The sequence below is a fragment of the Heloderma suspectum genome, chromosome 15 (genome assembly GCF_057233095.1).
Source record: "Heloderma suspectum isolate Gila_16-S chromosome 15, 16-S_ref, whole genome shotgun sequence".
Lineage (NCBI taxonomy): Eukaryota > Metazoa > Chordata > Lepidosauria > Squamata > Helodermatidae > Heloderma > Heloderma suspectum.
This window is the reverse complement of record NC_139472.1, coordinates 19300902-19325946: the sequence shown is the minus strand read 5'-3', so window position 1 is coordinate 19325946 and position 25045 is coordinate 19300902. Positions and strand designations below refer to the sequence as shown.

The 25045-nt window shown below is 50.7% G+C and overlaps 2 protein-coding genes across 6 annotated transcripts in view; both read left to right on the top strand.

The window, feature by feature from the left end:
- Positions 1-7711, top strand: part of CEP104 (centrosomal protein 104) — a 48124-nt gene extending 40413 nt beyond the window's left edge. For 3 of the 4 annotated variants that reach the window (XM_084822104.1, XM_084822105.1, XM_084822108.1), the window contains exons 20-22: positions 144-211; positions 819-915; positions 2535-7711. In XM_084822104.1, coding sequence (XP_084678230.1) covers positions 144-211; positions 819-915; positions 2535-2671 — 302 coding nt within the window. In that variant the 3' untranslated portion in view covers positions 2672-7711. Of the gene's footprint in view, positions 1-143; positions 378-818; positions 916-2534 lie in introns of all 4 variants that reach the window. The other variant, XR_014786037.1, reaches the window with a different exon arrangement.
- A 5325-nt stretch (positions 7712-13036) lies between these two features.
- LRRC47 (leucine rich repeat containing 47) lies at positions 13037-23805 on the top strand. Of its 2 annotated transcripts, none has more exons than XM_084822247.1 (7): positions 13037-13869; positions 14772-15230; positions 15705-15821; positions 16329-16444; positions 18244-18346; positions 19586-19675; positions 22081-23805. In XM_084822247.1, the coding sequence occupies exons 1-7, from the start codon at positions 13168-13170 to the stop codon at positions 22315-22317; spliced, it is 1824 nt and encodes a 607-aa protein (XP_084678373.1). In that variant the 5' UTR covers positions 13037-13167; the 3' UTR covers positions 22318-23805. The 2 variants fall into 2 exon arrangements, with proteins under 2 accessions (XP_084678373.1, XP_084678372.1); XM_084822246.1 differs by having other exon boundaries at positions 13094-13869; positions 20733-23805.
- Positions 23806-25045: the final 1240 nt, after the last annotated feature.

Here is a 25045-nt window from a genome sequence, read left to right as displayed (position 1 = left end):
CCCAGTCGACAGTGGGTTGGCCACTGCATGAACAGAATGCTGGACTAGGTGGACCCTTGGGCTGATCCAGCATCACGGCTCTTCTGATGTTCTTATGTCTTTATTTGTAATGCATCTCTGATTTCTCTCCCGCCTCCTTCCAGCTGCCAAGCCTGAGAAAGTGGCCAATCACTGTCCGTTGTGCCATGAGAATTTCACACCTGGAGAGGAGGTGAGAGTGGGCTTGTCCCCTCAGCTTGGCTATGACGCCGTTCCGAGAGAGCCAAGCTGCCCCCTTCTCATGCGCTGCCCCGTCTTCACCACAGCTCACGGGACTTGGCCAGAACTGCCAGGAGGAGCCTGTTGACCATCCAGGGAGGACCATCTTCCAGTCCTGGGTGGGCAGAGGATGACTGGCAGACTACCTTACAGGGCTGTTGTGAGGGCAGCTGCAGGGAAAATGGTACCTCATCTTGCAAGCCCCTAGGGTTGCGTTGGCAGCTGAGGGTAGCAAGAGAGAGTGCATGAGCCAGTGCAGTGGCTGTGGACAGGCAACGGCTTTCGAAGCGCTGGCCAACAACTTTTAAAATCCCATTCTTATCCTTCCCGTCCTGCAAGGAACACAGATAGTTCTCCCCGCCCCCTTCTTCTCAACAACCCTGTGAGGTGGGCTGAAACCCCACAGCTCCTCCCCACCACGATGTTTAATAATGCAAAACATGTGACATGACGCCATCACTGAGGTGGGGGGAGAGGGGGAGTTGTCCAGCCCATTCCACTCCATTGTCTGTGTGAAAGACCTGGTCCCTTTTTTAACTTCTCCCCTCCCTCCCTCGCAGGCCTGGAAGGTGCACCTGATGGGCAAAGATGGCTGCCGCATGAACCTGAGGCGGGCGCACACCTTGAATAAGAGCATGCCGACGCAGTCAGTGGCCGGTACAGCTTCCCTCGCGCGTGTCTGTGGCGTTCTCCCTTGAGAGTTGCACAGGGTGCAGGTGTCTGTTGCTACATCTCTCCAAAGTGCAAGCCGGCTTATCTCAACCTGAACTTAAAACCATAGCTTTTGCAACAAAATTAAGCCGCTGAGGGCTGAAGTCCATTTCACGGCTGCAGACCCATATCTGGGGACGCGGGTCATTCTGAACCACCGTTGGGCAGCAGGGAGGGCAGCTTCGAATGGATTTTTCTCAGGGCGGTCTCTTTTGCACTGCCATACGTGATTCAGCGGGGGATGGATGTTCAAGCCAGCCTTCCCCAACACAGCACCATTCAGAGCTGTTGGACTACAGTGCCCACCATCCCCAGCCAGCTGGCTGGGGATGGTGGACATTGTAGTCCAACACCTCTGGAAGGCACTGGGTTGGGGAAGGCTGGCTTGAACTATATCGGCAGTGTATAGAGCCCAGTCCTACCTGGGTCTGCAAGGAGCAGTCCTTGTGCCCGAAAATGACTTGCGCTTTTGGTCTGATGCAGCAGGGCTATTCTTCGATTTATATTTATTTGTTCAGAAGATTTATGTCCAACTTTTTGATTAGGGTGCTCAAAGTGGCTTACAACGTTTATAAAATGCAACAGGTACAGCAAAGATCCCATGCTTAAAAAATAACACCACCTTAACCCAGCCAGCTGCACTGGAACAGCAACTGACACCTGGTATTCCATCCCACAGGGCAGTTGATGTCAGTGCCAGGTGGGTGTGTTGAGGGGGCAGATAGTCCAAGCAGAGCAGGCCCTGATGCTCCCGCTGCCTGCTCCCATCTCCCTCGCGCCTTCTCCCTTCCCGCAGGGCAGTAGATGTCAGATAGCCCTGGGGATAGAACTACCATAGGGGATTTGCTGCCGTAAGATGTGATGGCCACCCGCTTAAGGGTGCAACCCTATGCATGTTGGACTTCTTGCTGTCTAAACATGCATAGGATGGCACCCTAAATGGCTTTAACGGGGGATTGGACGAAGGCATGGAGGAGGAGAGAGGACTACCAGTGGCTACAAGTCATGGTGACCACGTCCAGAGTCAGAATGCCTTTGAACTGCCATTGCTGTAGAGCCAGCCGCCCTCGCGTCCTGCTCGTGGGCTTCCCAGAGGCCTCTGGATCCCCACTGGGGGAGGCAGGATGCTGAATTTAAAAGAACCTTTGGTCTGGCCAGCCGGGCTCGTCTCATGTTCCATTACAACGCTACTCGGTGTACCTAAAAGAGTGCAGCGGGTGGGGTTTGCTGGCCAGGAGCATGAAATGGAAGCCACAGGAAGGGAAGGGACAGTGGTGCACAGCAAGACCCCATCTTCTGGATCGGGGGGAACCCTTTCCAGCTGCTCTCTCATTCCTGGGCCTTTGCTCGTGGGTTTTCTTCCTCTGTCATGACTTCTAGAAATGTCCTTTTCTTGTTCACTTGGGCAACCTGTGCTCAGGGAGGGGCACACCCAGCCCCAGCCCGGCCTGAATGGCATTAGATCCCTCCGTTGGATGCCAGATGGACTGGATTCCGTCCCTGACGGTAGGGGCCCCACACATCTCTGCCTAAACTCCACCATCTCTTTTGTCCCCCGCTTGCAGGCAGGCCTTCCGCAACAGCGCTCAACCGATCTGGGCCGACGGGTGTGAAGCTCCGTTCCCCTTCCGTCGGAAGCAAGATCCCCACCCCACGTGGAGGCGTGAATAAAAGCACTGGCAGAACGTATGCAAAGCGATGACACGGACCTCTTCTTTCCTTGGGCTCTGCAACCGGCCACGCTCAAAGTCTCTTTCTCTGAGAGTCTGCTTGCAGGCAGCGGCAACCCCCCCACCCCACCCCTTTCCTTGCCCCAGCAACACGCTGCTGGTTATCGGCCAATCGCCTTCCTCTATTTATGATCCTTTGGTTCTGATTGATTGGTTTTCTCTGCCCCAGGGATTGTCCCAGGAACATGTCCCTGTCCCAGGGATTGTGCACACTGGTGCTTTTGCATGGAGATGTTGTACATCAAAAACTCTATTCGACGTTCCAGGGGTTTTAAGCCAGCAGGGTTGCTCTCGCCCCTTGCCAGTCCCCCCTGGTTCTCAAGGCAGAAAGTAGCTTGCACTCCTCCTTGGAGGGTGAAAGCAGGGCAAGGAGGAAGTCCATCCGTACCTTTTTGCTCCCTCTGACCTCCGGTTCATTTTTCCTGCGCTCAGGCACAACCGCCTCATGCGGGTTGTCTGGTTTCAGTGGGATTTGCAGTGAAGGGTTTATGCAGACTCAAGCGCATTCTCAAGGACTTTCCCCAGGCAGAGGGAAGGGCGATGTAGATACAGGCTGGAGGATTCACAAGGCGTCTTGTACACATGAGGTTGATTTGTGTTCTCCCGTTGCTCTTGTGGAGGTCCATTGGTTTCTGCAGGAGATCTTCCCAGAGAATTGTGTCCTGTAGGTCCGATCTGTTTGTCTCCCACGCTGCTGCCCATAAGGGCTCCCAGAATCTGTTGTCTGTGGTAGCCCCTCTCACCTTGCCTTTATAGCAGGGCCATCCCTATTCCTTGTTTATAACTAGATAATGCCAGAAACATAGATTAAAATGCCACGGTCTGCACAGCAAGGCTGTCTCGTGGGCCAGTTTGTGCCATTCAAAGGTACCTTCCCCCATTTCCTATTGCTTGTTTTCTGCGTAGTTGTGCTGATTCAAAATCACTCACAACCCTGCATTAGTCCAGCTACTGTGAAAGATCTCTAAAGACCAATAAAAATTTGGCCTAAAAACTAGAACACACCATCAGCGTGGGCACGTGGTACAGCTTTGGCTTGCTTATACCATTTCACCTTGCTAGTGGAGCGGAGTGTATTCTGAATATTTGCACTTAACAAAACTAGGATGTCGGAAGAAAGGGCGGTCGCCTAGCTTTCCCCCACCAGATGCTGACTGGCAGTGATGGGTGTTGTTGTCCAGCACATCAGGAAGACACCAGTTTGGGAAAGGCCAGACTCAGTTTTTTGTGTACATGGACACAATGCATTTTTGCATTGAAACATTTGATTCCCCCACCTGGGGTCCAAACTGCCACCACCCAGTGAAAGCGGAACCATGCAACTTCTCTGATCCTGTGTTTCTGCTCCCGAGGAGAAGAGGCAGATGAGTCAGTCGCAAAGACAGGACTGTTAACGTATGCGGACGCAATGCATTTTGTAGGGAAGTGAGGGAGGCAGCTGTAAATGAGTGTTGAACTGGAGATCCCCAAACCCACGCAAAACAAGCATCAGCAGATAGTGCAGCACTGACAAATCCTGAATAAAATGTAGCTTTTAAACGTCATTTTCCCAAAGGGGATTTTCTAACCTCTCTAGGATGTTGCCTTGCCTCTTTAGCCTCAGAGCATAGCTCGGTGGGTTACACATTATGCTTTGCATTATAAAAGAACTTAACCGTGTTGTTCATCTTAATGTCAGATTTGCTCAGGATTACTGATCTTTCCTGCAGCGTCTAAACACGGGGGAACATTGGATGCATTCTACTCCTGTTCATGCGGGCCAAAGGCCCGGCCAGTGTGCCATATAAATGGAGCAGATGCCATAAAAACAGCCTTCCCCAACCTGGTGCCCTCTGGATGTGTTGGACTACAACTCCCAGAATCCCCCAGCCAGTTATATGTCCCATAAGGCTGCCCTAAAATTTGCCCCAGAATTCTCAGCAACACACAAGTCGATGCAGGAAGAAGTCTTTGACAGTGCCAAGTTTGAAAACCCTTAGATGAGGTAACCGGAAATCCTGAACAGCCACAGGATAAAAGGTTTGGTTTCCATCCCATCCTCCCAACCCCCAATGTTTAAAATGAGGCACTAAATGGGAAGCTTTATAAAAACCTGTTTTGCACCTTCTGGTGAGATGTATAGTGGTTGAAGTGATATCTGCAAGCTTTTGGATTGCACAGAATTCTTTAGCATGCAGAAGGGCATGACAATGTAGTACTGTGATCGCTTGTCAATTTAACCTCATTTTTGGCCTTGAAACTGCAGGTGGGTTGCTGAGGTGAAGGAAGGAGCAGGGAAGCTTGTTGCTTCAGTGTTTTAAAATTAAAATAGGCCCATGTGCAGCCTCACTGCGTACAGGTTGAGTTTGATGGGGAAAGTCTGAAATTGACAAGGATTTCCTGCCTTTGCCTCTGTCCCAAGGCCTGCCTAGAGTAAGGCCAAAAAAAAAATGGAGGGGGATTGAAACTGACACGCTCTTAACAACTTCATCTCAGGTGTAACTTCTTCCTCCCAGAGGCAACAACACCATGGCCAAAGAGATGGTCTAGTAAAGCTGCCACAGCAGCAGCTGGGAGGAAGTCTAGTAAAGCAGAGAACAAGTGTTGCCTTCCCTAGAGTAGCAGCAAAAGCAATGATGGGGGCGGGCACTGTTTTTAGCACCCAGGGCTTACCTGGATGTAGGCCCCTCTAATGAGCTTACTTCCAAGCCAGTGTGCATAGCGTTGCAGCCGTAAAGGTGTTGTGCAGGTTTTCCTTTCACTCCTCCACAGATGAGAGCTAGAACAGCCCAGCTGGGCAAAACTAACGGTTCTTATCCAGCATTAATTAAAGTTGCTTTGAAGAGCCACGCATGGTTTGCCTTCATTCTCACTGCTCCTGTGGGGGACATTTGGGTCTGTATTCGTCTTTCATCCCCTTTCATGGTTGTCATTTTCCCTCCCAGCCGCTCTCATTAATGAGCTTTGGGTGGATGGCAATGCCATTTTAAAATCGGAACCTACAGTTCAAACTACAGTGCTAAGAAAATATCCCCAGATATCATAAAGCCTGCTTAACCCTTCAGAGGAAAGAATTTTCTGGTCCTAACACAAGAACAGCTGTGGCATAATAATTTCCTTGGGAATTCCCTGCCACAAGTTAGATCAGGCTTCTCCAGTCTGGTGCTCTCCAGATGTGTTGGACTGCAACTCCCAGAATCCCCCAGCCAGCTGGGGGCTGTAGTCCAGCACATCTGGAGAGCACCAGACTGAAGAAGCCTGATCTAGATGGCTTTTCTAAAGAAAAGGATTAGACAAATTCTTGGAGGACAGATCCGTTAACATCTGCTAGCCGGATGCTGGTGACTGTCCAGCAGTGGGGTAGCCACCACCTTCAGGCCCTGCTTGTCACATTTCCCAGAAGCATCCTGCTGGAAACAGGATGTTGGACTAGATGGGCCCGTTATCTGCCAGGGTTCTCGTGTCACCCCTGGTATTAACAGTGGCCTTCTCATTCCTTTCCTGGCCCTGTTTGCTAGGAGCCACCGACCCAGCCAAGCAGAGGGTGCAGCTGGGGGAATGGGATTCTGTTTGGGGAGCCTAAGGAGCCAATGTTAAAATGGTTGTAGTGCTGTACCTCCAACTCCATAGGCCCACTTTCTGGCACAAAATAAATAGGCATGCCTATGTGCATGCGCGCGTGCACACACACAGGCATTGCCATCCATTCAAGCAGGCTGTCTTGATCCTATCACAAGCCAGTTTTCATTCAGTAGAAAGTAAGAGTGGGGCACAGAGAGGCGTCGGGGGAGATGCGCCCTCCATTCTTCCCCCACCCACACTGAGCGACAGCAGCTTCTTCCATAGAGTGAGTTGCTTAGGAAAGCAGCGATGCCAGGAGGCTCACCTGCCTCTCTCCTGTACCTTCCAGCTCTGCTTCTTCCCCTTCCCCACCCCCCTCACCAGTATTCCTCCCAAGAAACTAGGAGTCGCACTCCTGTCCTGCTTGCGGGCTCCTGGCCAACAGCTGTTGGCCACTGTGTGAACAGAATGCTGGACCAGATGGACCCTTGGCCTGAGCCAGCAGGGCTCTTTTGATGTTCTTATGTTAAGCTCTCTTTAGACAGGCCTTGCCCCTGAATCTCTCAGAAACTACTCGTAGCCCACTGATACGAGACTGGGGCCTGTGCTGAAAGTATGACCGTGTCCAAGTGAACAGTTGCCATACATGAGTTGCAGTTGTGAGGGGCAGATGGAAACATGGGGTAGGGGGCCAGGGGGCTGCAGTCAGAATGCTGAGCTTCTGGATTGTTCTTTTTGGCTTTCTTAGGGCAGAAGAAGGCATTACAGCAGCAAGCACAAGTTCCCAATCTTGTTTGCTGAATAACAGGAAGGCTTGGGCGAGAGGGGGGCATTTTCAGGACAGTCAGTGGCAGGGAGACGCTTAAACCCCCAACTTGCCACAGGCAGCCAGAAACCCTTTCCCCTGGGCTGTTTTGAACCCAGACAGACATTTGCAGTCTGGGGCAAAACAGCCTGAGGAAGGGTGGGGAAAGGTAAGGTGTGGAAAGGGTTAAATGCCCCCAATATTTTTACTTCTGAAAATTGCCCCCGCCCCCCATGCCTCTGTATAGACCTGATTGTGCAGTCGCGGGGTCTTAGTGACTTTGGTGAGGAATTACTGGCCTACCTCTAGGGAAGGAAATAAGTTGGCGGAAGGGAATCCCTCTGGGGCGTGCGACCAGGTTTCTCCACTTTGGATTCCCTACCATGAGGACACTAGTCCAGGGCTATTTCCGAATCCCCACGAGCCAATCTCCAGCTAGAGCCTTGCCCCAAAGAGCCAACACCAACCTGTCACCGGTTGAGATGTCGAAGGGAAATGGGATGTCGCTTGCGCAGTTCCACCTTGGCAGTTGCAGGGTTTTGACAGTATCATAGGAATGAGCAAATTGCTGGATAGCAGGCCTGATTCCAGAGTTTTGCGAACTTCTCTTTTGTTACCGTAGATCAAGTTATGCACACATTTGTACTGCTCTGATAATAAAGGTCTATATTTCAACAAGGAGCATTGCTGAGCCTTTTTGACAAATGTGTCTTATCTATGTGCATGTGTCATTGATTTCTAGTCCACCCTTGGAATCATTTGGGGCTGGTTACCATCTCTTTAACTCCGAAGCCCATTTCAACTTTTAAAAATGCCTTAAGGTCTGATCCTATGCCTGTTTAGACAGAAAAGGGTCCTACAACTCCCAGTGCTGGCTGGGGAATGCTGGGAGTTGGAGGACTTTTTTTTCTGTCTAAACAGGCACAGGATTGCACCTTTAGACTGTTTCTGGAAAACACACCAATTCAGCTCCGCGACTCCAGAGGAAGGGAATTCCACAGAAGGGATAGCTAAGAACTCCTTTCAGCTTACCTTTGTGGGTCTGATTTGTGAGTAGAGGGTAGGCTTGGTGTAGCTTTCCCAGTTGATCTTAAAGCCATCACAGACCTGCTCTTGATGCAGAAGGCGCCAGCTTCAGGCCCTAGCACCTCCCGTTAAAAAGATCAGATAGGCAGGCAGAGTATGTGAAAGACCTGCCTGACATCCTTCACTGCCACTGCCAGTCAGATAATATTGGGTCAGATGGACAAGCCATCTGGCCTGCTGTAAGCCTGTTTTCTATGGGACTTTGGGTCTCTTTTATATGCAGGTCCAGGCTATTTAGTCCCTGCAGGTCATCACCAGTACTTTCAACTGAAGCCAGAATGCAAAAGAGCCAATTTAGACACTAGTGTTCATCAGACAGGTCTTTGGAGCCCACAGACCTCTTGGACCAGATCTATACTGACATGTTGCTTTTGGTACTCTGCTTCTAAATTAATACTTTTGAAAACTATTGTTGTTGTTCAGTCGTTCAGTCGTGTCCGACTCTTCGTGACCCCATGGACCATAGCACGCCAGGCCCTCCTGTCCTGCGCTCTCTCCTGGAGCGTGCTCAAGTTCATATTCATTGCATCCATGATGCTATCTAGCCATCTCATCCTCTGCCGTCCCCTTCTCCTTTTGCCTTCAGTCTTTCCCAGCATCAGGGTCTTTTCCAGGGAGTTTTCTCTTCGCATTAGGTGGCCAAAATATTGGAGCTTCAGCTTCAGTATCTGGCCTTCCAATGAGCACTCAGGGTTGATTTCCTTTAGGATGGACTGATTTGACCTCCTTGCAGTCCAGGGGACTCGTAAGAGTCTTCTCCAGCACCACAGTTCGAAAGCATCAATTCTTCGGCGCTCAGCCTTCCTTATAGTCCAGCTCTCACAGCCATACATTACTACTGGGAAAACCATAGCTTTGATTAGACGGACCTTTGTCGGCAAGGTGATGTCTCTGCTTCTTACTATGCTGTCTAGGTTGGCCATAGCTTTCCTCCCAAGGAGCAAGCGTCTTTTAATTTCATGGCTACAGTCACCGTCTGCGGTGATCTTGGAGCCCAAGAAAATAAAATCTGTCACTGCTTCCATTTCTTCCCCTTCTATATGCCAGGAAGTGATGGGGCCAGATGCCATGATCTTCGTTTTTTTAATGTTGAGTTTCAAACCAGCTTTTGCACTCTCCTCTTTCACCCTCAACAAGAGGCTCTTGAGATCCTCTTCGCTTTCTGCCATTAGGGTGGTATCGTCTGCATATCGGAGGTTGTTGATAATTCTCCCGGCAATCTTAATTCCGACCTCTGATTCATCCAACCCGGCATTTCTCATGATGTACTCTGCATATAAGTTAAATAAGCAGGGTGACAATATGCAGCCTTGTCGTACTCCTTTCCCAATTTTGAACCACTCGGTTGTTCCATGTCTGGTTCTTACTGTTGCTTCTTGACCCTCATACAGGTTTCTCAGGAGACAGGTCAGGTGGTCTGGTACTCCCATCACTTTCAGAATTTGCCACAGTTTGTTGTGATCCACACAATCAAAGGCTTTAGCGTAGTCAATGAAGCAGAAATAGACGTTTTTCTGGAATTCTCTTGCTTTCTCCATGATGCAGCGAATGTTGGCGATTTGATCTCTAGTTCCTCTGCCTCTTCGAAACCCAGCTTGTACTTCCGGTAGTTCTCGGTTCGCATACTGCTGAAGCCTAGCTTGTAGGATTTTGAGCATCACCTTGCTGGCATGTGAAATGAGCGCAATTGTGCGGTAGTTTGAACACTCTTTGGCATTGCCCTTCTTTGGAATTGGAATGTAAACTGACCTTTTCCAGTCTTGTGGCCACTGTTGAGTGTTCCAGATTTGTTGGCATATTGAATGCAGCACTTTAACAGCATCATCTTTTAGGATTTTAAATAGCTCAGCTGGAATACTGTCATCTCCGCTAGCTTTGTTGTTACTAATGCTTCCTAAGGCCCACTTGACTTCACTCTCGAGGATGTCCGGCTCAAGTTCAGTGACTGCACTATCATGGCTATCAGGGACATTCAGATCTTTCCTGTATAGTTCTTCTGTGTATTCTTGCCACCTCTTCTTAATCTCATCTGCTTCTGTTAGGTCCCTGCCTTCTTTGTCCTTTATCATGCCCGTCTTTGCACAAAACGTTCCCTTGAGATCTCCAATTTTCTTGAAGAGATCTCTAGTCTTTCCCATTCTGTTGTTTTCCTCGATTTCTTTGCATTGTTCATTTAAGAAGGCCTTCTTGTCTCTCCTTGCTATTCTCTGGAACTCTGCATTCAGTTGGGTATATCTTCCCCTTTCTCCTTTGCTTTTCGCTTCCCTTCTTTCGTGAGCTACTTGTAAAGCCTCATCAGACAGCCACTTGGCTTTCTTGCATTTCTTTTTCTTTGGGACGGATTTCGTTGCTGCCTCCTGAACAATGTTACGGACCTCCGTCCATAGTTCCTCAGGCACTCTATCAGGTCTAATCCCTGAAATCTATTCCTCACCTCCACTGTATATTCATCAGGGATATGATTTAGGTCATACCTGAAAGGTTTAGTGGTTTTCCCTATGTTCTTCAATTTAAGCTGAAATTTTGCAAGAAGAAGCTCATGATCTGAGCCACAGTCAGCTCCAGGTCTTGTTTTTACTGACTGTATGGAGCTTCTCCATCTTTGGCTGCAAAGGACATAATCAATCTGATTTCGATATTGACCATCTGGTGACGTCCATGTGTAGAGTCGCCTCTTGTGCTGTTGGAAAAGAGTGTTTGCTATGATCAGCATGTTCTCTTGGCAAAACTCTATTAGCTTTTGTCCTGCTTCATTTTGTACATCAAGGCCATGCCTGCCTGTTATCCCGGTGATTTCTTGACTTCCTACTTTAGCATTCCAATCCCCTATGATGAAGAGGACATCTTTTTTTGGTGTTAGTTCTAGAAGGTGTTGTAGGTCTTCATAGAACCGATCAACCTCAGCTTCTTCGGCCTCAGTGGTTGGGGCATAGACTTGAATTACTGTGATGTTGAATGGTTTGCCTTGGATTCGTACTGAGATCATTCTATCATTTTTAAGATTGTACCCCAGTACTGCTTTTCCCACCGTTTTGTTGACTATGAGTGCTACTCCGTTTCTTCTAAGGGATTCTTGCCCACAATAGTAGATATGATGGTCACCTGAATTAAATTCGCCCATGCCTGTCCATTTTAGTTCGCTGATTCCCAAGATGTCGATGTTCAATCTTGCCATCTCATGTTTGACCACCTCCAGCTTACCTTGATTCATTGATCTTACATTCCAGGTTCCTAAACAATATTGTTCTTTACAGCATCGGATTTTCTTTTCACCGCCAGACACATCCACAGCTGAGTGTCCTTTCGGGTTTGGCCCAGCCGCTTCACTCTTTCTGGCGCTACTTGGAAATACCCTCTGCTCTTCCCCAGTAGCATATTGGACACCTTCCGACCTGAGGGGCTCATCTTCCGGCGTCATCTCTTTTAGCCTTGTGATACGTTCCATGGGGTTTTCTTGGCAAGAATACTGGAGTGGGTTGCCATTTCCTTCTCCAGTGGACCACATTTTGTCAGAATTCTCTGCCATGACCTGTCCGTCTTGGGTGGCCCTGCACGGCATAGCTTATGGCTTCACTGAGTTACGCAAGCCCCTTCGCCACAACAAGGCAGTGATCCATGAAGGGGTTGAAAACTATAGGTACAGGATTTTGTTTTAAAAGGTATACAAGACATTCTCCAAATACAGGCGGGGGGGGGGGATTTGCCGGCGAAGACACCCCTAGCTCCCTTTTATTGCTGAATCAACTGTGCCATGTCTTCCAAGCCGCACGGTTCTGGGAGTGAACAAATAGGCAACCAAGAATAAGCAACTTTCGGTTTTGTTTTGTTTTTAATTTACTCCTGCTGTTCAGCCTGCTAGGGCCCCTTTTCAAGCTAAAAAAACCCGAAAAAAACTATATGTTATTTATTTATTACATTTCTATACCGCCCAATAGCTGGAGCACTCTGGGTGGTTTACAGAAATTAAACGCTGTCTGAGGCGAAGGTTTCTCAAGCCCTTAAAATCTAGCAATTGCGTAAAAAACCTACATTATCAAAAACAGCACCAAGAACCCACTTTTCTATTTAAGCCAACAGCAGCAGATTTGACCGTTCCAAGCTGCCCTGACAACGGAGATGGGGAAGGGGCTGGGTTGAAGCGCGGGGGGGGGGGGGGACTACCGCGGAAATTAAGGCTGCGTGCACGCGCACAATATGCTAGGCATATCGAGCAGCTTCTAGCCAACGCTAGTCCTACTTGAGAGTAGGCCCATTGAAATGAATGGGGCGCAGGACTCACACACTCATCTGCGGTGCTGCTTTGTACATCGCTGGGGGGGGTTAATGCACGCGGTTCATAGCACCTGGCCTCCCCCCACCCCCACCAGCTGCAGCGCGAAGGGGAATCCCCGGCTGACGTCAAGGCTCAGCCGGGGATGCCTCCGCTCCTCCACGCCCCTCTCTGCACGGCGGGCGGCTCATTCGAAAGGAGTGGGCGGGGCGGATGGCGTCACGGGAGGGGAGGGGCTTGGGGCGAGGCCCCGCCCCTTGACGTCATCCGCCCCGCCGGCTTGGTCCAGGGCCCCGACCCGAAGGGGGTTGCATTCCGCTGCTCCAGGGTCACCTCCGCTAGTATACATCTATGGCCTTCCAGCGCCGCTCGTGAGAGCCTCGCGCGGCCTTCCTCTCACTTCTTAGCTCTATGGCTTGTAGAAGAAGAGGAAGGGGCGGGCGGGCGGGCTCGCCGTGATTGGCAGCTGCCCTTCCGGCCCTGGGAAGAGCGACAAGGACGGCGGGGGGGGGGAGGAAGCCGGCGCAAGGGCCCTGGAGCTGGATTGGCTATGCCAGCCGCACTTCCGGCGGGCGGGGCGGCCTAGTCCCGGGGCGCCATAGACATCGGGAGGCCGCGCCTAGAGCGTCCCCGCCTGTTCCCCCGCCCAAAGCAGGCGCGGCCTCCCCGGCCCTGAGGGCCTGCGGAGGGGCGCCGCGGCCGCCGGCCGGAAGCGGAAGCTCCCCGGCGCCGGAAGCGGAAGCGGCGGGCGCGGCGCGGCGGCAGCCATGGCAGCCACGGCAGCCATGGAGCCGGCGGAGGGCGAGGCCGAGGCCGAGGCGTGGCCGGAGCTGGAGCAGGCGCTGGCGGGCGGCGCGCGGCGCGAGCTGAGCCTGGCGGGCGGCGCGGCGCTGGAGCGGCGCGTGCGGGCCGCGGGGGGCCGCCTGCCGCCGGCGCTGGGCGCGCTGGGCGCGGCGCTGCGCTCGCTGGAGGTGCGCGGCGGCGGCTGCGCGGCGCTGCGGGAGCCCGGCCCGGCGCTGGGCCGCCTCGCGGCGCTGCAGACGCTGGCGCTGCCGGGCTGCGCGCTGGGCCCGGCCGGGCTGGCGCGCGCCGGCCGCCTCCTGCCGGCCACGCTGCGCACGCTCGACCTCTCCGGCAACGCGCTGGAGGAGCTGCCGGCCGAGCTGGGCGGCGCCGAGCCGCCGCCGCCCGGGGCCGCCGCCGCCGCCCTGCCCGAGCTGCGCCTGCTCAACCTGCGCCGCAACCGCCTGCGCGCGCTGGGGCCCGGCCTGGCCCGCGCCGCGCCGGCCCTGCAGGAGCTGCTGCTGGGCGGCAACCGCCTGCGCGCCCTGCCCGGCGGCCTGCTGCCCGCGCCCGCCGACGGCGCCCGCCGCGTGGCGCCCCCGCTGGCCCTGCTGGGCGTCCTGGAGGCCGCCGGCAACGAGCTGGAGGAGCTGGGCCCCGGCGTCGCCCGCCTGGCCGGCCTCAAGGTGAGGCGCCCCGCCGTTGTGGGCTACCCGCCGGGCGGGTGCGCAGCCCCCGACGGTCTGGCAGGAAGAGCTTCCCGCTCAGATGGGCGGTGGCGTCGGCCCCGCCCGCCGCGGGGGTGCGGCCCCCGGCAGCGCCGCTGACACGGGATGCGGCCCTCGCGTTGCCCTGCCCCCTGCCGCGTGGCAGACGCGGCGCTGAGACAGAGCAAAAGCGTGGTGCCGCCTCATGTATCCTTACGTGCCTGTCCTGCTCTTTTTCCAAGCAGCTCAGGGCGACGCATTTTGTTTCACTTCTCCTGTTTTAGCTTCACAGCAGTGTTGCGGTCTGGTGGTGATGCCAGGTGGACAGAGCCCCTGGTTTGCATGCAAAAGCCCCACAGCATCTCCAGATAGGGCTGGAAAATTCCTGCCTGAAACCCTGGAGAGCTGCTGCCAGTCAGTGTCGGCAGCACTGGGCTAGATGGACCAGTGGTCTAACTCAGTATAAGGCAGCTGCCTAGCTTCCTATGAGAAATACTAGAAATGAGATTGCCTCAATGTTCAAGAAGCAATAGGCCTGTATTTGGCAGTCTTACTGGACAGCAAAGTCTTTTCAAGGCTCTTTCTAATGTTTTTTCTCATTATTTCTTGAGGCTGTAGAAGTCAGCACATTTCATTGCATCTATTACATTTCTATCTTGCCTAATAGCCAAAGCTCTCTGGGCAATTATGCTTTGTGTGCAGGTGGACTCGGGTTCAGTCCCTGCTCTCTCCTGTTGAACAGATCTCAGGAAGCAGAGCTAGGCAAGACCCCTCTCCACCTGAAACCTTGGAGAGCTGCTTCCACTCGGAGCAGATGGACCTGGCATAGATAAACCAATGTCTGAAATCGGAAGTTCAGTTGATTTTTTTTCCCCCCTTAGAGCTTGGATGTCTCTAATAACAAACTAACCGAAATCCCCGTGGAGTTGGCAGATTGTCCAAAACTGAAGGACGTCAACTTGAAAGGAAATGCCCTCAAAGACAAGCGACTTGAAAAGATGGTGAACAGCTGCCAGACGAAATCCATCCTGGAGTACTTGCGCGTTGGGGGCCGAGGGGGTGGCAAAGGGAAAGGCAAACAGGACAGCGCTGAGAGAGAGGAGCAGAGGAAGAAAAAGAGAGAGAAGAACAGGAGAAAAGCAGGCAGTGATGCAGAGGAGGAGGTGGACGAGACCCAGAGGCTGCTGGTGAAAGTCCTCCACATCTCTGAGAATCCAGTTCCGTTGGTCATAAAAGCCAGCCCCGGTGTCAAAGATGTCCGCCCATATATTGTATGTTGCGTCGTGAAAGGCATGAATTTCAACCCAGGCAATGCTTTGAAGAGGTTCCTTGCTGCTCAGGTAAAGCTGCAAAGATGGTTCTGTTTGGTTATGGGCATGATTGAGCTAGGGAGGAACAAAATTCTTGTCTGCAGTCAGTCGTATATCAGACTGGGTTGCTGATACGAACTGCTGCTGGACAAAAGAGCGCAAAGGTTTGTTCTCTGCTGCCTGAGAGGGTAGGGCTAGTTCTAATGGGCTGAAGTTACAGGGGGGTTGCCTCTTACTCGTGGCAGTAAGAGCAGTTCGATAGCGTAACAAATTACCTTGGTCAGTGGCGGGCTCTCCTTCGCCGGAGGTCTTCAGGCAGAGGTTGGCCAGCCATCTGTTGGAGATGCTTTCACTCTGGAGTTCCGGCATTGAGCAGATGGTTGGACTAGATTGCCTCTAAGGCCCCCTCCAGCTCTTTTGTTTTATGACTGAGTGTGAAGAACCTTGGGAAACAGAGTTAATGAGTCTTTGGCGCAGCTTTTTTTTTTAAATGACTTGATTTAGACCAGACTCCATGAGGACATCTGTGAGAAACGAACAGCGGCCACGATAGCCACACATGACTTGCGACTGGTGAAAGGTCCTCTTCTTTACGATGCTCGTCCTCCTGATGACTTGAAGGTAGGATGTGCCGTGACAAACAGCCAGCAGCCCGTCAAACAGAGAGCTGGCACAACGTTCACTCTTTGGCTAGTTTGGGTTCTAAGCTATGGTTAGCACAAACTGATTTGGTGTGATATCTGAGATAAGCCAGTATCTCCTATTTGAATTGGGGTATTTGATTTCCACCTGAAAAATATGGCTGTTCCAACAAGAGTCAGTGTCTTGAGAACTAGCTCCTAAATCAGCATAAAATACAAGATTTTCCAAGCAGCCTATCACAAAATTATGGTGGGATTTTGCGTTTTTAAGTTCAGTTGGACCGACGCTGTGGTTAACTCTGCTGTAAGCAAAGGAGCTTGAGAAAACTGCAATCTTAATTCACCGAGATTGGAATGACGCCCCACAAAGGAATTGCCGCAGATGGTCACTGTCACCCATGTGTGCTGTGTGGGGGCTGTTCTAGAAACTGGTCCTGAGGTGAATGATTGTTAACAGGTTCCACAATGCCTTTTGCTCATGCTGTAGATCACTCCCTTGGGCCGGAAGGAAGTTAAAGCAAAGGACCTCCTCCGACAGCTGCAGTCAGAAGCCGAGGAGCAGCGAAAACAGAAGAAAAGGCAGAATATCTCTGGATTGCACAAGTTAGTGTTTACCTTAGGGTGGAGCATGACTCTTGGGAAGCTTACAGAGTCCGCAGTGTAGTGGGTAGTTCATAGGGAGAGGAGAAAGAAAGCATCTTCAGAACATTCGGGGCGCCTTATACCAGGTGCAGGACCTTTTCATTGGTGGCCCCGCATATTTGAAACTCCCTCAACTTCCTTTTGGCCTATCTCACTTCAGTTAAGCAAGGCCCTAAAGACTTTTCTGTTTTCCCAAGCCTCTGAGTGATCTGTTGCTGGCTTGTATCTGTTTTATTTTGCTGCTATTTCTAGTAATTTATTATGTAGGTTTATTATATTGTTTCTCAAACTTTTGTTGTACATCACTTGGAGAGTGCTTGCCCTGAAAGCTGGCCTATAAGGTTTAAATAAAGAAGCCAGTGAGTCAGTGTATACAGTGGACCATATCAAAGCATTGGGATGTTTCTGTCTAGGGAGAGAAACACATAACTGCTCATCACAGTTCCTCTTTCCCTGGCTCCCGCAAGGTTATCTTTGTGGTGACCCTTTGGAGGAGTGATTGGTAAAATCTTCAGAGAGTCATGTGTTTCTAGTTTTCTCCTCCCCTATTGGCAGTATTCAATCACTGAATGGCTCTGCTGTGTTAGCCTGGAGGCATAAGGCTGGTGAGAATCTGAGCCAATGCTTTCTTCTGGTACTCCAGCCCTGCTGCCCTCACTAAGCCTCTGAGCAAACAAATCTGGCATTTCATCTATTAATTTATGGGATTTGTATGGTGCCTTCCTGCCAAAATACTCGAGGTGGTTTGCATTTAAAATAATGGCATATAGGTCTAATAGACATGACATACAAGGAAAAACGGATGGAGATGGACTGGAGAAAGAGAAAAAGCAAATTTAGGCAGTAACCCTGACATAATGCTACATCATTGTCATTCTCCCTGGTCATAACCACTGAGCATGGCAGTTCCAGGAGCAGAGGGATCAGACGGCAGTGGGTCCCAGACAAACCAGTGAAGAAAGCCCAGGTTGTCTTAGTTCTCTGCCTAAAGAAGCTGGGTGTAATGACCACCCCATTTAAAAGTAACATGAAGGTGTTCTGATTTACTACATTTCAATCCCACCCTTCTTCCAAGAAGCTCAGGATGGTGCACATGGCTCTCCCCACCCCGATAAACTTATCCTCACAACAGCCCTTTGAGGTAGGCTTGGTTGACTGAATCTGGCCCACAGCCACACAGCGAGCTTCATAGCTGAGTTGGGATTCGAACCCTCATCTCCTGAGTCTGACGCTATAACCGTTATGTCATGGAATAACCGTTGAGGACGATGGAAGCGAGCGTGGCCCATTTTCTGCCCCTGTCCAGCTGGTGCCTGGGGCAGGCGCACTTGCCCTTTCCATGAGCCCAAGGCTCCAATCCTGTACCTGGGAGTAAGCCTCGTTGAACTCAGTAGCACTTACTTTTGAGTAGATATGTATCGAATTAAGCTGTAAGCAGCTCTCTTGATCCCTGCTCGTGTGTCAAGGGCTAATGCTTCTACGCTTTCCTGCTTGAAGATGCAAATTTTCAAAGCGAAATGTTCAGTGTTGCCATGTGCCTCCATCAAATATGCAGATGTGCTTTATGGCTGCTAGCAGCTAAAGCAAGCTGGCGTCTTGGTTTTGGCTTCTCAGTCTTATTGCAAAAAGAAGTCCCTGGAATATCTTGGATCAGAAGCCATTCTTACATCTCATTCATGTATTAGTTCCCATGCCGCCATCTCTCTTCCCCCCCACCCCCCTCCCCACAGTAATTTCTGCCTTTATTTCATCTTTATCAGGTACCTCCAGTTACTGGATGGGAAAGAGAATTATCCATGCCTGATAGACGCAGAAGGTGCTGTGATTTCTTTCCCACCAATCACAAATAGCGACAAGACAAAGGTATGGATGTTGTGACTGGAATGTGATCAGGGTTGTGCTTTCCCCATATTTGCGGGGGGGGGGGGGGAATTCTGCATCAAGCAAATGTCAGTTCTGTGATCTGCACAATTCATGCGCATTTGTATATCTTACTTTGCATAATTCTGGTTTTGGCAGTTTTGGGGCAGGGCTGTGCAGGGCATTGTGCCCCTCAATAATTTCTTTGCCTTATCAGAAGCCTTTGATACTTCAAAATCGTTAATTTTTGTGAAGTGCCCAGAGAGCTTCGGCTATGGGGCAGTATAGCAACATAATAAATGAAATGATACTGATACTTTGGCAAAACGTTTCCCACTACAGTTCCCAGGTCATCTCAGAGAACACCATAGTGGTTAACCTGGTCTACAACCAATTTAAAATGTGCAATGTAGATTGTTCTGAGGCTAGAACCTGGATTTCTGCAGAACAGAACAGAGCAGAGCAGTGGGCCGAGGGGGCAACCTGCCGCAAAAAGGGGGAAGGGGGTTGCATTTCCCATTCATTCAATCTCCCAGTTGAGGTTTCAGGTGAGTGTTTGCAGGACAGTAGCAGGGCATTGCAGGGGGGAAAGCAGTGGATGGAGGAAGGATTAAACACTCAACCCCCTCCTGCCTGCCACTTCTCGGTTCCAAATCACCCCCTGGCGCATTGTCTCTGTTCGGTGGAGACTTGGTTTCCCAGACGTAGTTCTGCCATCAGGCTTCATTCCAGCTTAAGGTGAAATGGGTACCTGTGCGGCAGTGTCATCTGTGTCCGTTTATAAAAGCACCTGAAGTTTTCTAGTCGCTGTACAAAGATGAAGAACAAAGTCCTACCTACAGGCTCACAATCCGACAGGCGCAACACAAAAAATGTAAAGGGGGTGGGGAGGGGAGAGGTGAACAAGCCAGTTCTGGCAGCAGTTCTTAAAGCCGCCTAGTCATTATGAAGAGCAGCTGGAATGGAAACAGTTCAGGGAAGCAAAGAGCCAGTGCCAGCTCTTCCCGGCAGAGCCAGTGGAACAGCCCCTGCCGTTGCGCCCCAGTGGAATGGCCACTGATGAAACTCTACGTAAGAGGGAGATTGGGGTCGGGGGGTTGCTGCCTCCTAGAGAGCCCAAGCATTTCCTTGAAGCACATCCTGCTCTTACTGCTGTTTTGAAGCTGGAGCTGGACTACGCTTCCAGTCCCACTTGGCAAAGTTGGAGTTCCCCTTATTCGCACCTGTCCCCCTTTTTTTCAGCTTGGGAAAACAACCTCTGATCTCCTCCTGGAAGTGACAAGCGCCACTAGCCTGCAGACCTGCAAGGATGTGATGGACACCCTCATTCTAGTAAGGACTCGCTCAGCCTTCTCTTTAACTGCAGGCTCCTAACAGTTCCTTAAGGGCAGGCAGGCACTTGTAAAAGCCGCGATTTAAAAGTGAAGCCAGGTGTGCGAAATAAACTCACCTGTGCAGCAGGCATGCTGTTTAATTCAGGTTGCCAGCCTCTTCACACAAAACTGCTCGCATGCCAGGGATTTGTGGAGCCTGGGCACCTGCCACACTGGTGTGCTAATGCTCCGTGCATAGGATCCAGCAACTCGATTTCGACAGCTAGCTGCATCAAAACGCCTACATGTCTGTGTTGGTCTTGCTGCCATGGCTTTTAAATCGGGCCTCTGTTGGAATATCTTCCACTATACACATCGGTTTTTCCATACTGTCCCTGGAAGCTTGGTTCGTTCTCTTGTCGTTGTGTTGATGGGTTGTATGGAAGGGCCTTCTATGGAGTCAGCCCATGGGTCCACCAAGCCCAGGACTGGTCTACTCTGACAGAACAGTAGCTCTCCAAGGTCTCGGGCTGCAGGAGGTCTTCCCCAGCCCTGTGACCTGAGACCCTTCTTAACTGGAGAAGCCAGGGCTTCCACCTGGAATCTTGGCAAGCAGATGCTCTAGGTCCTCCCGAATTCAGACGGGCAAGGAGACCCATGATCGTGTCCGCTGAAAAGGGCCCTTCATAAAACTGGGCTCCTGCCGTAATCTTGCTACAAACTGAAGGTTAGGCAAGGGTAGTTTAACCTTCAAAGTACCCACAGTGGCCGCGCTCGGACAACATGCCGCAACCCCATGGGGGGTTGCATATTCATAATGGTGGGCGCACGAGTCTGGCCTGTACCGCAGTTCATTGTGGGTTACACAGTCCATGGTGAGCCCAGTATAGAGTCATAGAATAGTAGGGTTGGAAGGGGCCTACAAGGCCATCGAGTCCAACCCCCTACTCAATGCAGGAATCCAAGTCGGAGCATCCCTGACAGATGGCTGTCCAGCCTCGTCTTGAATGCCTCCAGTGTGGGAGAGCCCACCGCCTCCCTAGGTAATTGGTTCCATTGTTGTATTGCTCTAACAGTTAGGAAGTTTCTCCTGATGTTCAGCCGGAATCCTGCTTCCCGTAACTTGAGCCCATTATTCCGTGTCCTGCACTCTGGGATGATGGAGAAGAGGTCCTGGCCTTCCTCTCTGTGACAACCTTTCAAGGACTTGAAGAGCGCTATCCTATCTCTCATCGGTCTTCTCTTCTCAAGGCTAAAAATGCCCAATTCTTTCAGTCTCTCCTCATAGGGCTTTGTTTCCAGTCCCCTGATCATCTTTGTTGCCCTCCTCTAAACCCTCTCCAATTTGTCTGCATCCTTCTTAAAGGGTGGTGCTCAGAACTGGACACAGTACTCCAGATGAGGCCTAACCAGTGCTGAGTAGAGGGGAGCTAGTACTTCCCGGGATTTGGAAGCTACGCTTCTATTAATGCAGCCCAAAATAGCATTTGCCTTTTTGGCAGCCACATCATATATTGGTGAACCAAGTAAATTCATCAGATGGTGAGGGGTAACCTATTCTCTGCAATTAGTATATTTTTCACCCATTTCTTTTAAAAAATAAATTAACAGGGTATGTTGCAGCTGATAAATGAGACACCTAATTTGATGTCCGTAGCATAAAGTATGCTAATCAAGCCAGTCTGCATGGTTTTCCAGTTTTTCATCATATTTTACAATGGCCACGTTTGCTTGTAACTCTAAGCCAAAATCCTGGCTTAAATAAGCCAAGATAGAAGATATGCACACGGTCCCCTCATTCCTACTTCATGCAAGTGAGGAAACTAACCAGGAACCACAATTAACCTTGGCTTCCTATTATGTGTGAACTATGAGTAGTGGTTTATTGCTCCCCAACAAGCCAGGATTTGTAAACCAATTTCAAACCTGTGCGTAAAGCTCTCTGCAGTACTGGAGCTCTCCGCAGTACTGGAACTTTGGGAATCTTACTCATTCATCAGTGTTTGGAGACTTCACCAAGCATCGCCCACGTCCTTTCAAAAGCCTTGAGGGATAGAAACTTTTCTTTTTCAAATGAAAAAAATGGAGTTTCCAAAAAAGCTGGTGTAGTTGCACATTCTGTGGCTTTTCTGTTTCTGCAGAATCACAGCATACACAAAGCCCCGAGCATAACCAAAGCACAGCGATAACAAATACTTCCCCCAAAAGTTTGTGTTTCAAACAAAGTCTGAAATTGCACATCTGCCTTGCAGGTGTCTTCTCAGATCTCTCCACTTTCTATCTTAGCAGCTGCTTCCAGCCAACCCCAGCTGCTGCAGTCTCAGTTAATAGTAGTGCCTTGTTTCCTGGGTCAGGGGAAAACCCTGGCAGCTTTTCCAAGGAACTCCTGTTTATACATTGCGCTATATATTCCTTTTACCACAGAAAATGGCGGAGCTGAACAAGTTCACTTTCGAGAATAAGGATGGGGAATTGGCTTCCGATCGTGAATCGAATGACATTGTCCAGCACGCCAATTCAAGCCCTGAAAGCGTTTCCCAGAACTCCCCTCTAATGTTGGAACAGGTTCGGGTTGTGGACATGGACGGGAATTTAAAAGTCCTTTATCCTTCAAAAACTGATCTCACTGCAGTCTCGTCTCTCATGACCGTCGTTCATTAAGCGCCTCTGGTTTTCTCTTCTTGTCCTGGGCGTGTTTCACGGCATTTGTAAACGCAACTTCTCTTTGCAACTTTTTTTTAAATATACAAACAAGACGATATCCAGCACCCTGCTTTGGGGGAATGGTTCAGCTGACTGTTAACAGTGTGGGAGTTTGTGGTCTTGAGAGAGACTCAAACGCCCACTTGGTTAATAAAATATGAACCTCCACCCAAACCTGGACTCACTATAGACCTGCCTTGGATGAAAGTGCTGAATTGTATTTATTTTAATGAAACTTGCTAATACCTGTACTGCTCGGCGAGACTGAAATCTCCACCTGGACATAACCGCACCATGGCGTGGTGCTCTGGTCAGCAACTAACTTTTGAAAGGGGATGAAGTCTCTGAAGGACCAGCAACATCGACTCCATGCGCACGCCCACACCCCAACTCATTCCTGCACCAGCTGGGGTGTAGATGGGGGGCTCTCTCACACCTTCGTCCCCCGTGTGGACGGCAGAGGTCTGCATCAGGCACCTCTCTGCTCTCGCGCTTTTAGCTGCTTATTCCCACAACTCCCTGAGGTGCAGACAGGGTCGATCTGTCCGGGGCTGAGCAAAAGACCTTTTTACCAGGGGGTCAGCTAGTCCTGGGGAAATAATGTGTGTGGTGGGGAGGGTCCCTTGTCTTGGAGAGTGTGCGCTGTGTGCCAGGCGGGAAACGTCGGTGTGTTGGAGGCTGAGCCCCCAGGTAAGCCTTCCCCAACCTGACCCCCTCAAGAATGTTTTGGATTCCAGTTCCCATCAGATCAGGAACGCTGGGAGTTGGAGCCCAGCACATTAGGATTGCTCTAGATCATTGGTTGGCTCTCTAGCCTACAGAGCGTGGCCTCTTGTATAGAATAAGACCCTGCTTGCAGCTTTGATCAGGGTGGCGTGGTTGCTGCTTCTGCCACTCCAGCTCTTAGGTCGTGACACCTTGATGATTTCTGACATATGTGGGGTGTCGTTAGGGTAGCAAAACCGCCCCTCCCCATAGCATATGCTGCAATGGCCAGCACAGTGGCACATTTCGTGGCTTCTCACGTGACTGGTGGCATGAGATGAAGCCAAGCGGCAGCAGCTACATAAATGGGGCCTGTGCTTGTATTCTGCTTAGGGCTGCCTTCCTCCGATCTGGTGCCCTCCAGACTACAACTCCCACAATCCTTTGCTATTGGCTATGCTGGCTGGGTCTGATGGGAGTTGTAGTCCAAAATATGTGGAGGGCCCCAGGTTAGCTTTGGAAAGCAGATAGTCATTTGGGGACAGGGAGTGTAGGTGCTCTGTTCAAGAAAAACAAAGGCCAAAATCCTGCTGGACATGCTTGAGCACTTTGGCTGTGCCCAAAATACCTCTATGCATCATGGCCTAAGTTTCTAGCCCTCAGTGATCACATGGAAGAACTTTAAAATGTAACAAGCCCGTCATGCCAAAAGAATACAAATAAAGCAGCAGATGCACAGTATCTGAACTTTGATTCGTTATTTGCGTTCGTGTGTTGCACTTTCAAAGGGCTGAATCCGATGTTTCACTTGGCATGGCAATTTCAGAATATCGTAGGCTGCCAGCTCCCGCAGGGTACCTGCTGTGATGCTGCACATACCTGACTAGCTCTCTCTAAACCGCCCGCCCCCCTCCCAGCCTGATGGTCACAGAGCCGTAATCAAGCTTCCTGAAGGTGCTTTTTCCCTTTTAAGCTACCTGAGGATGTTGTCGTAGCCTCTTAAGCCAGCCTTTATAAACCCGTCCTCCTGAACTGGCTGCCGCTGATGCTAACTGAATGCCTTGAGCTCTGCCAGAAGGCATCCGTGTCGGCTTGACGTGGGGTCTGCTTAGCTGCCATTGAATCACCCCCTAATTAACCAACAGGCCCACGTTGTAATCGGAGCTTACTTTGATTGTGTGCTTTGGTTAGGAGAAGGGAGGGCTTTGGGGGCATGTCCCTTATTTTTAAGATAAGGGATTTTTGTTCTCTTACAAAGCAATCTTGCCACCGTGTCGATACTTTGGGCTGACGCTTTCGGTGGCGGCATTGTGGTGTAAGAAAAGCCTAGCGATTCAAGGACAAGCCGGCCTACAGAAGGTGGGCTGTTTTTAAGGTGGCGATTTATGCATAGCTGTGGTGCAAAGTGTTGGGAGTTGGGGTGGCTTCAGAGTGGCAATTTAATTCTTAAAAAAATAAGATTGGGGGTGGGAGGAGGTATGCTAAATTTAACTCCTGCCCAGTGAATGCCTCTACGGCGGAGACTTTCAAAAGGACCATCAAAGCATTTTTCGTTGGTCCCTTGGGGTCAGCGGGAGGGGGAGAGAAATTAACCTCACATTGCCAGAGCAGTTTCAGGGTCTCTCTAAGTTAGCCCACCCCTGGTGCATATATATGAAGCCTTGTGTGGTCTACTGTTCTTCCCCCATCCCCCTCTCTATACCCAGATAGTCTACATCAGCTTTCCCCAGCCTGGTGCCCTCTGGACGTTTTGGACTTCTGCTCCCAGCTTTCCTGACCATTGGCCCTGCTGACAGGGGCAGATGGGAGTTGAAGTCCAAAACATCTGGAGGGTACCAGGGTGGGGAAGGCCGGTTTATATGCAGGAGTCAAATATCCAGGTTTCCCCAAGGCTTAATTAACTTGCCATATGACATCCAGAGTTGGCACTCCTGATTAAGGACATAGGAAGTATCTTGTTGGATCAGATTAGGATCCATCT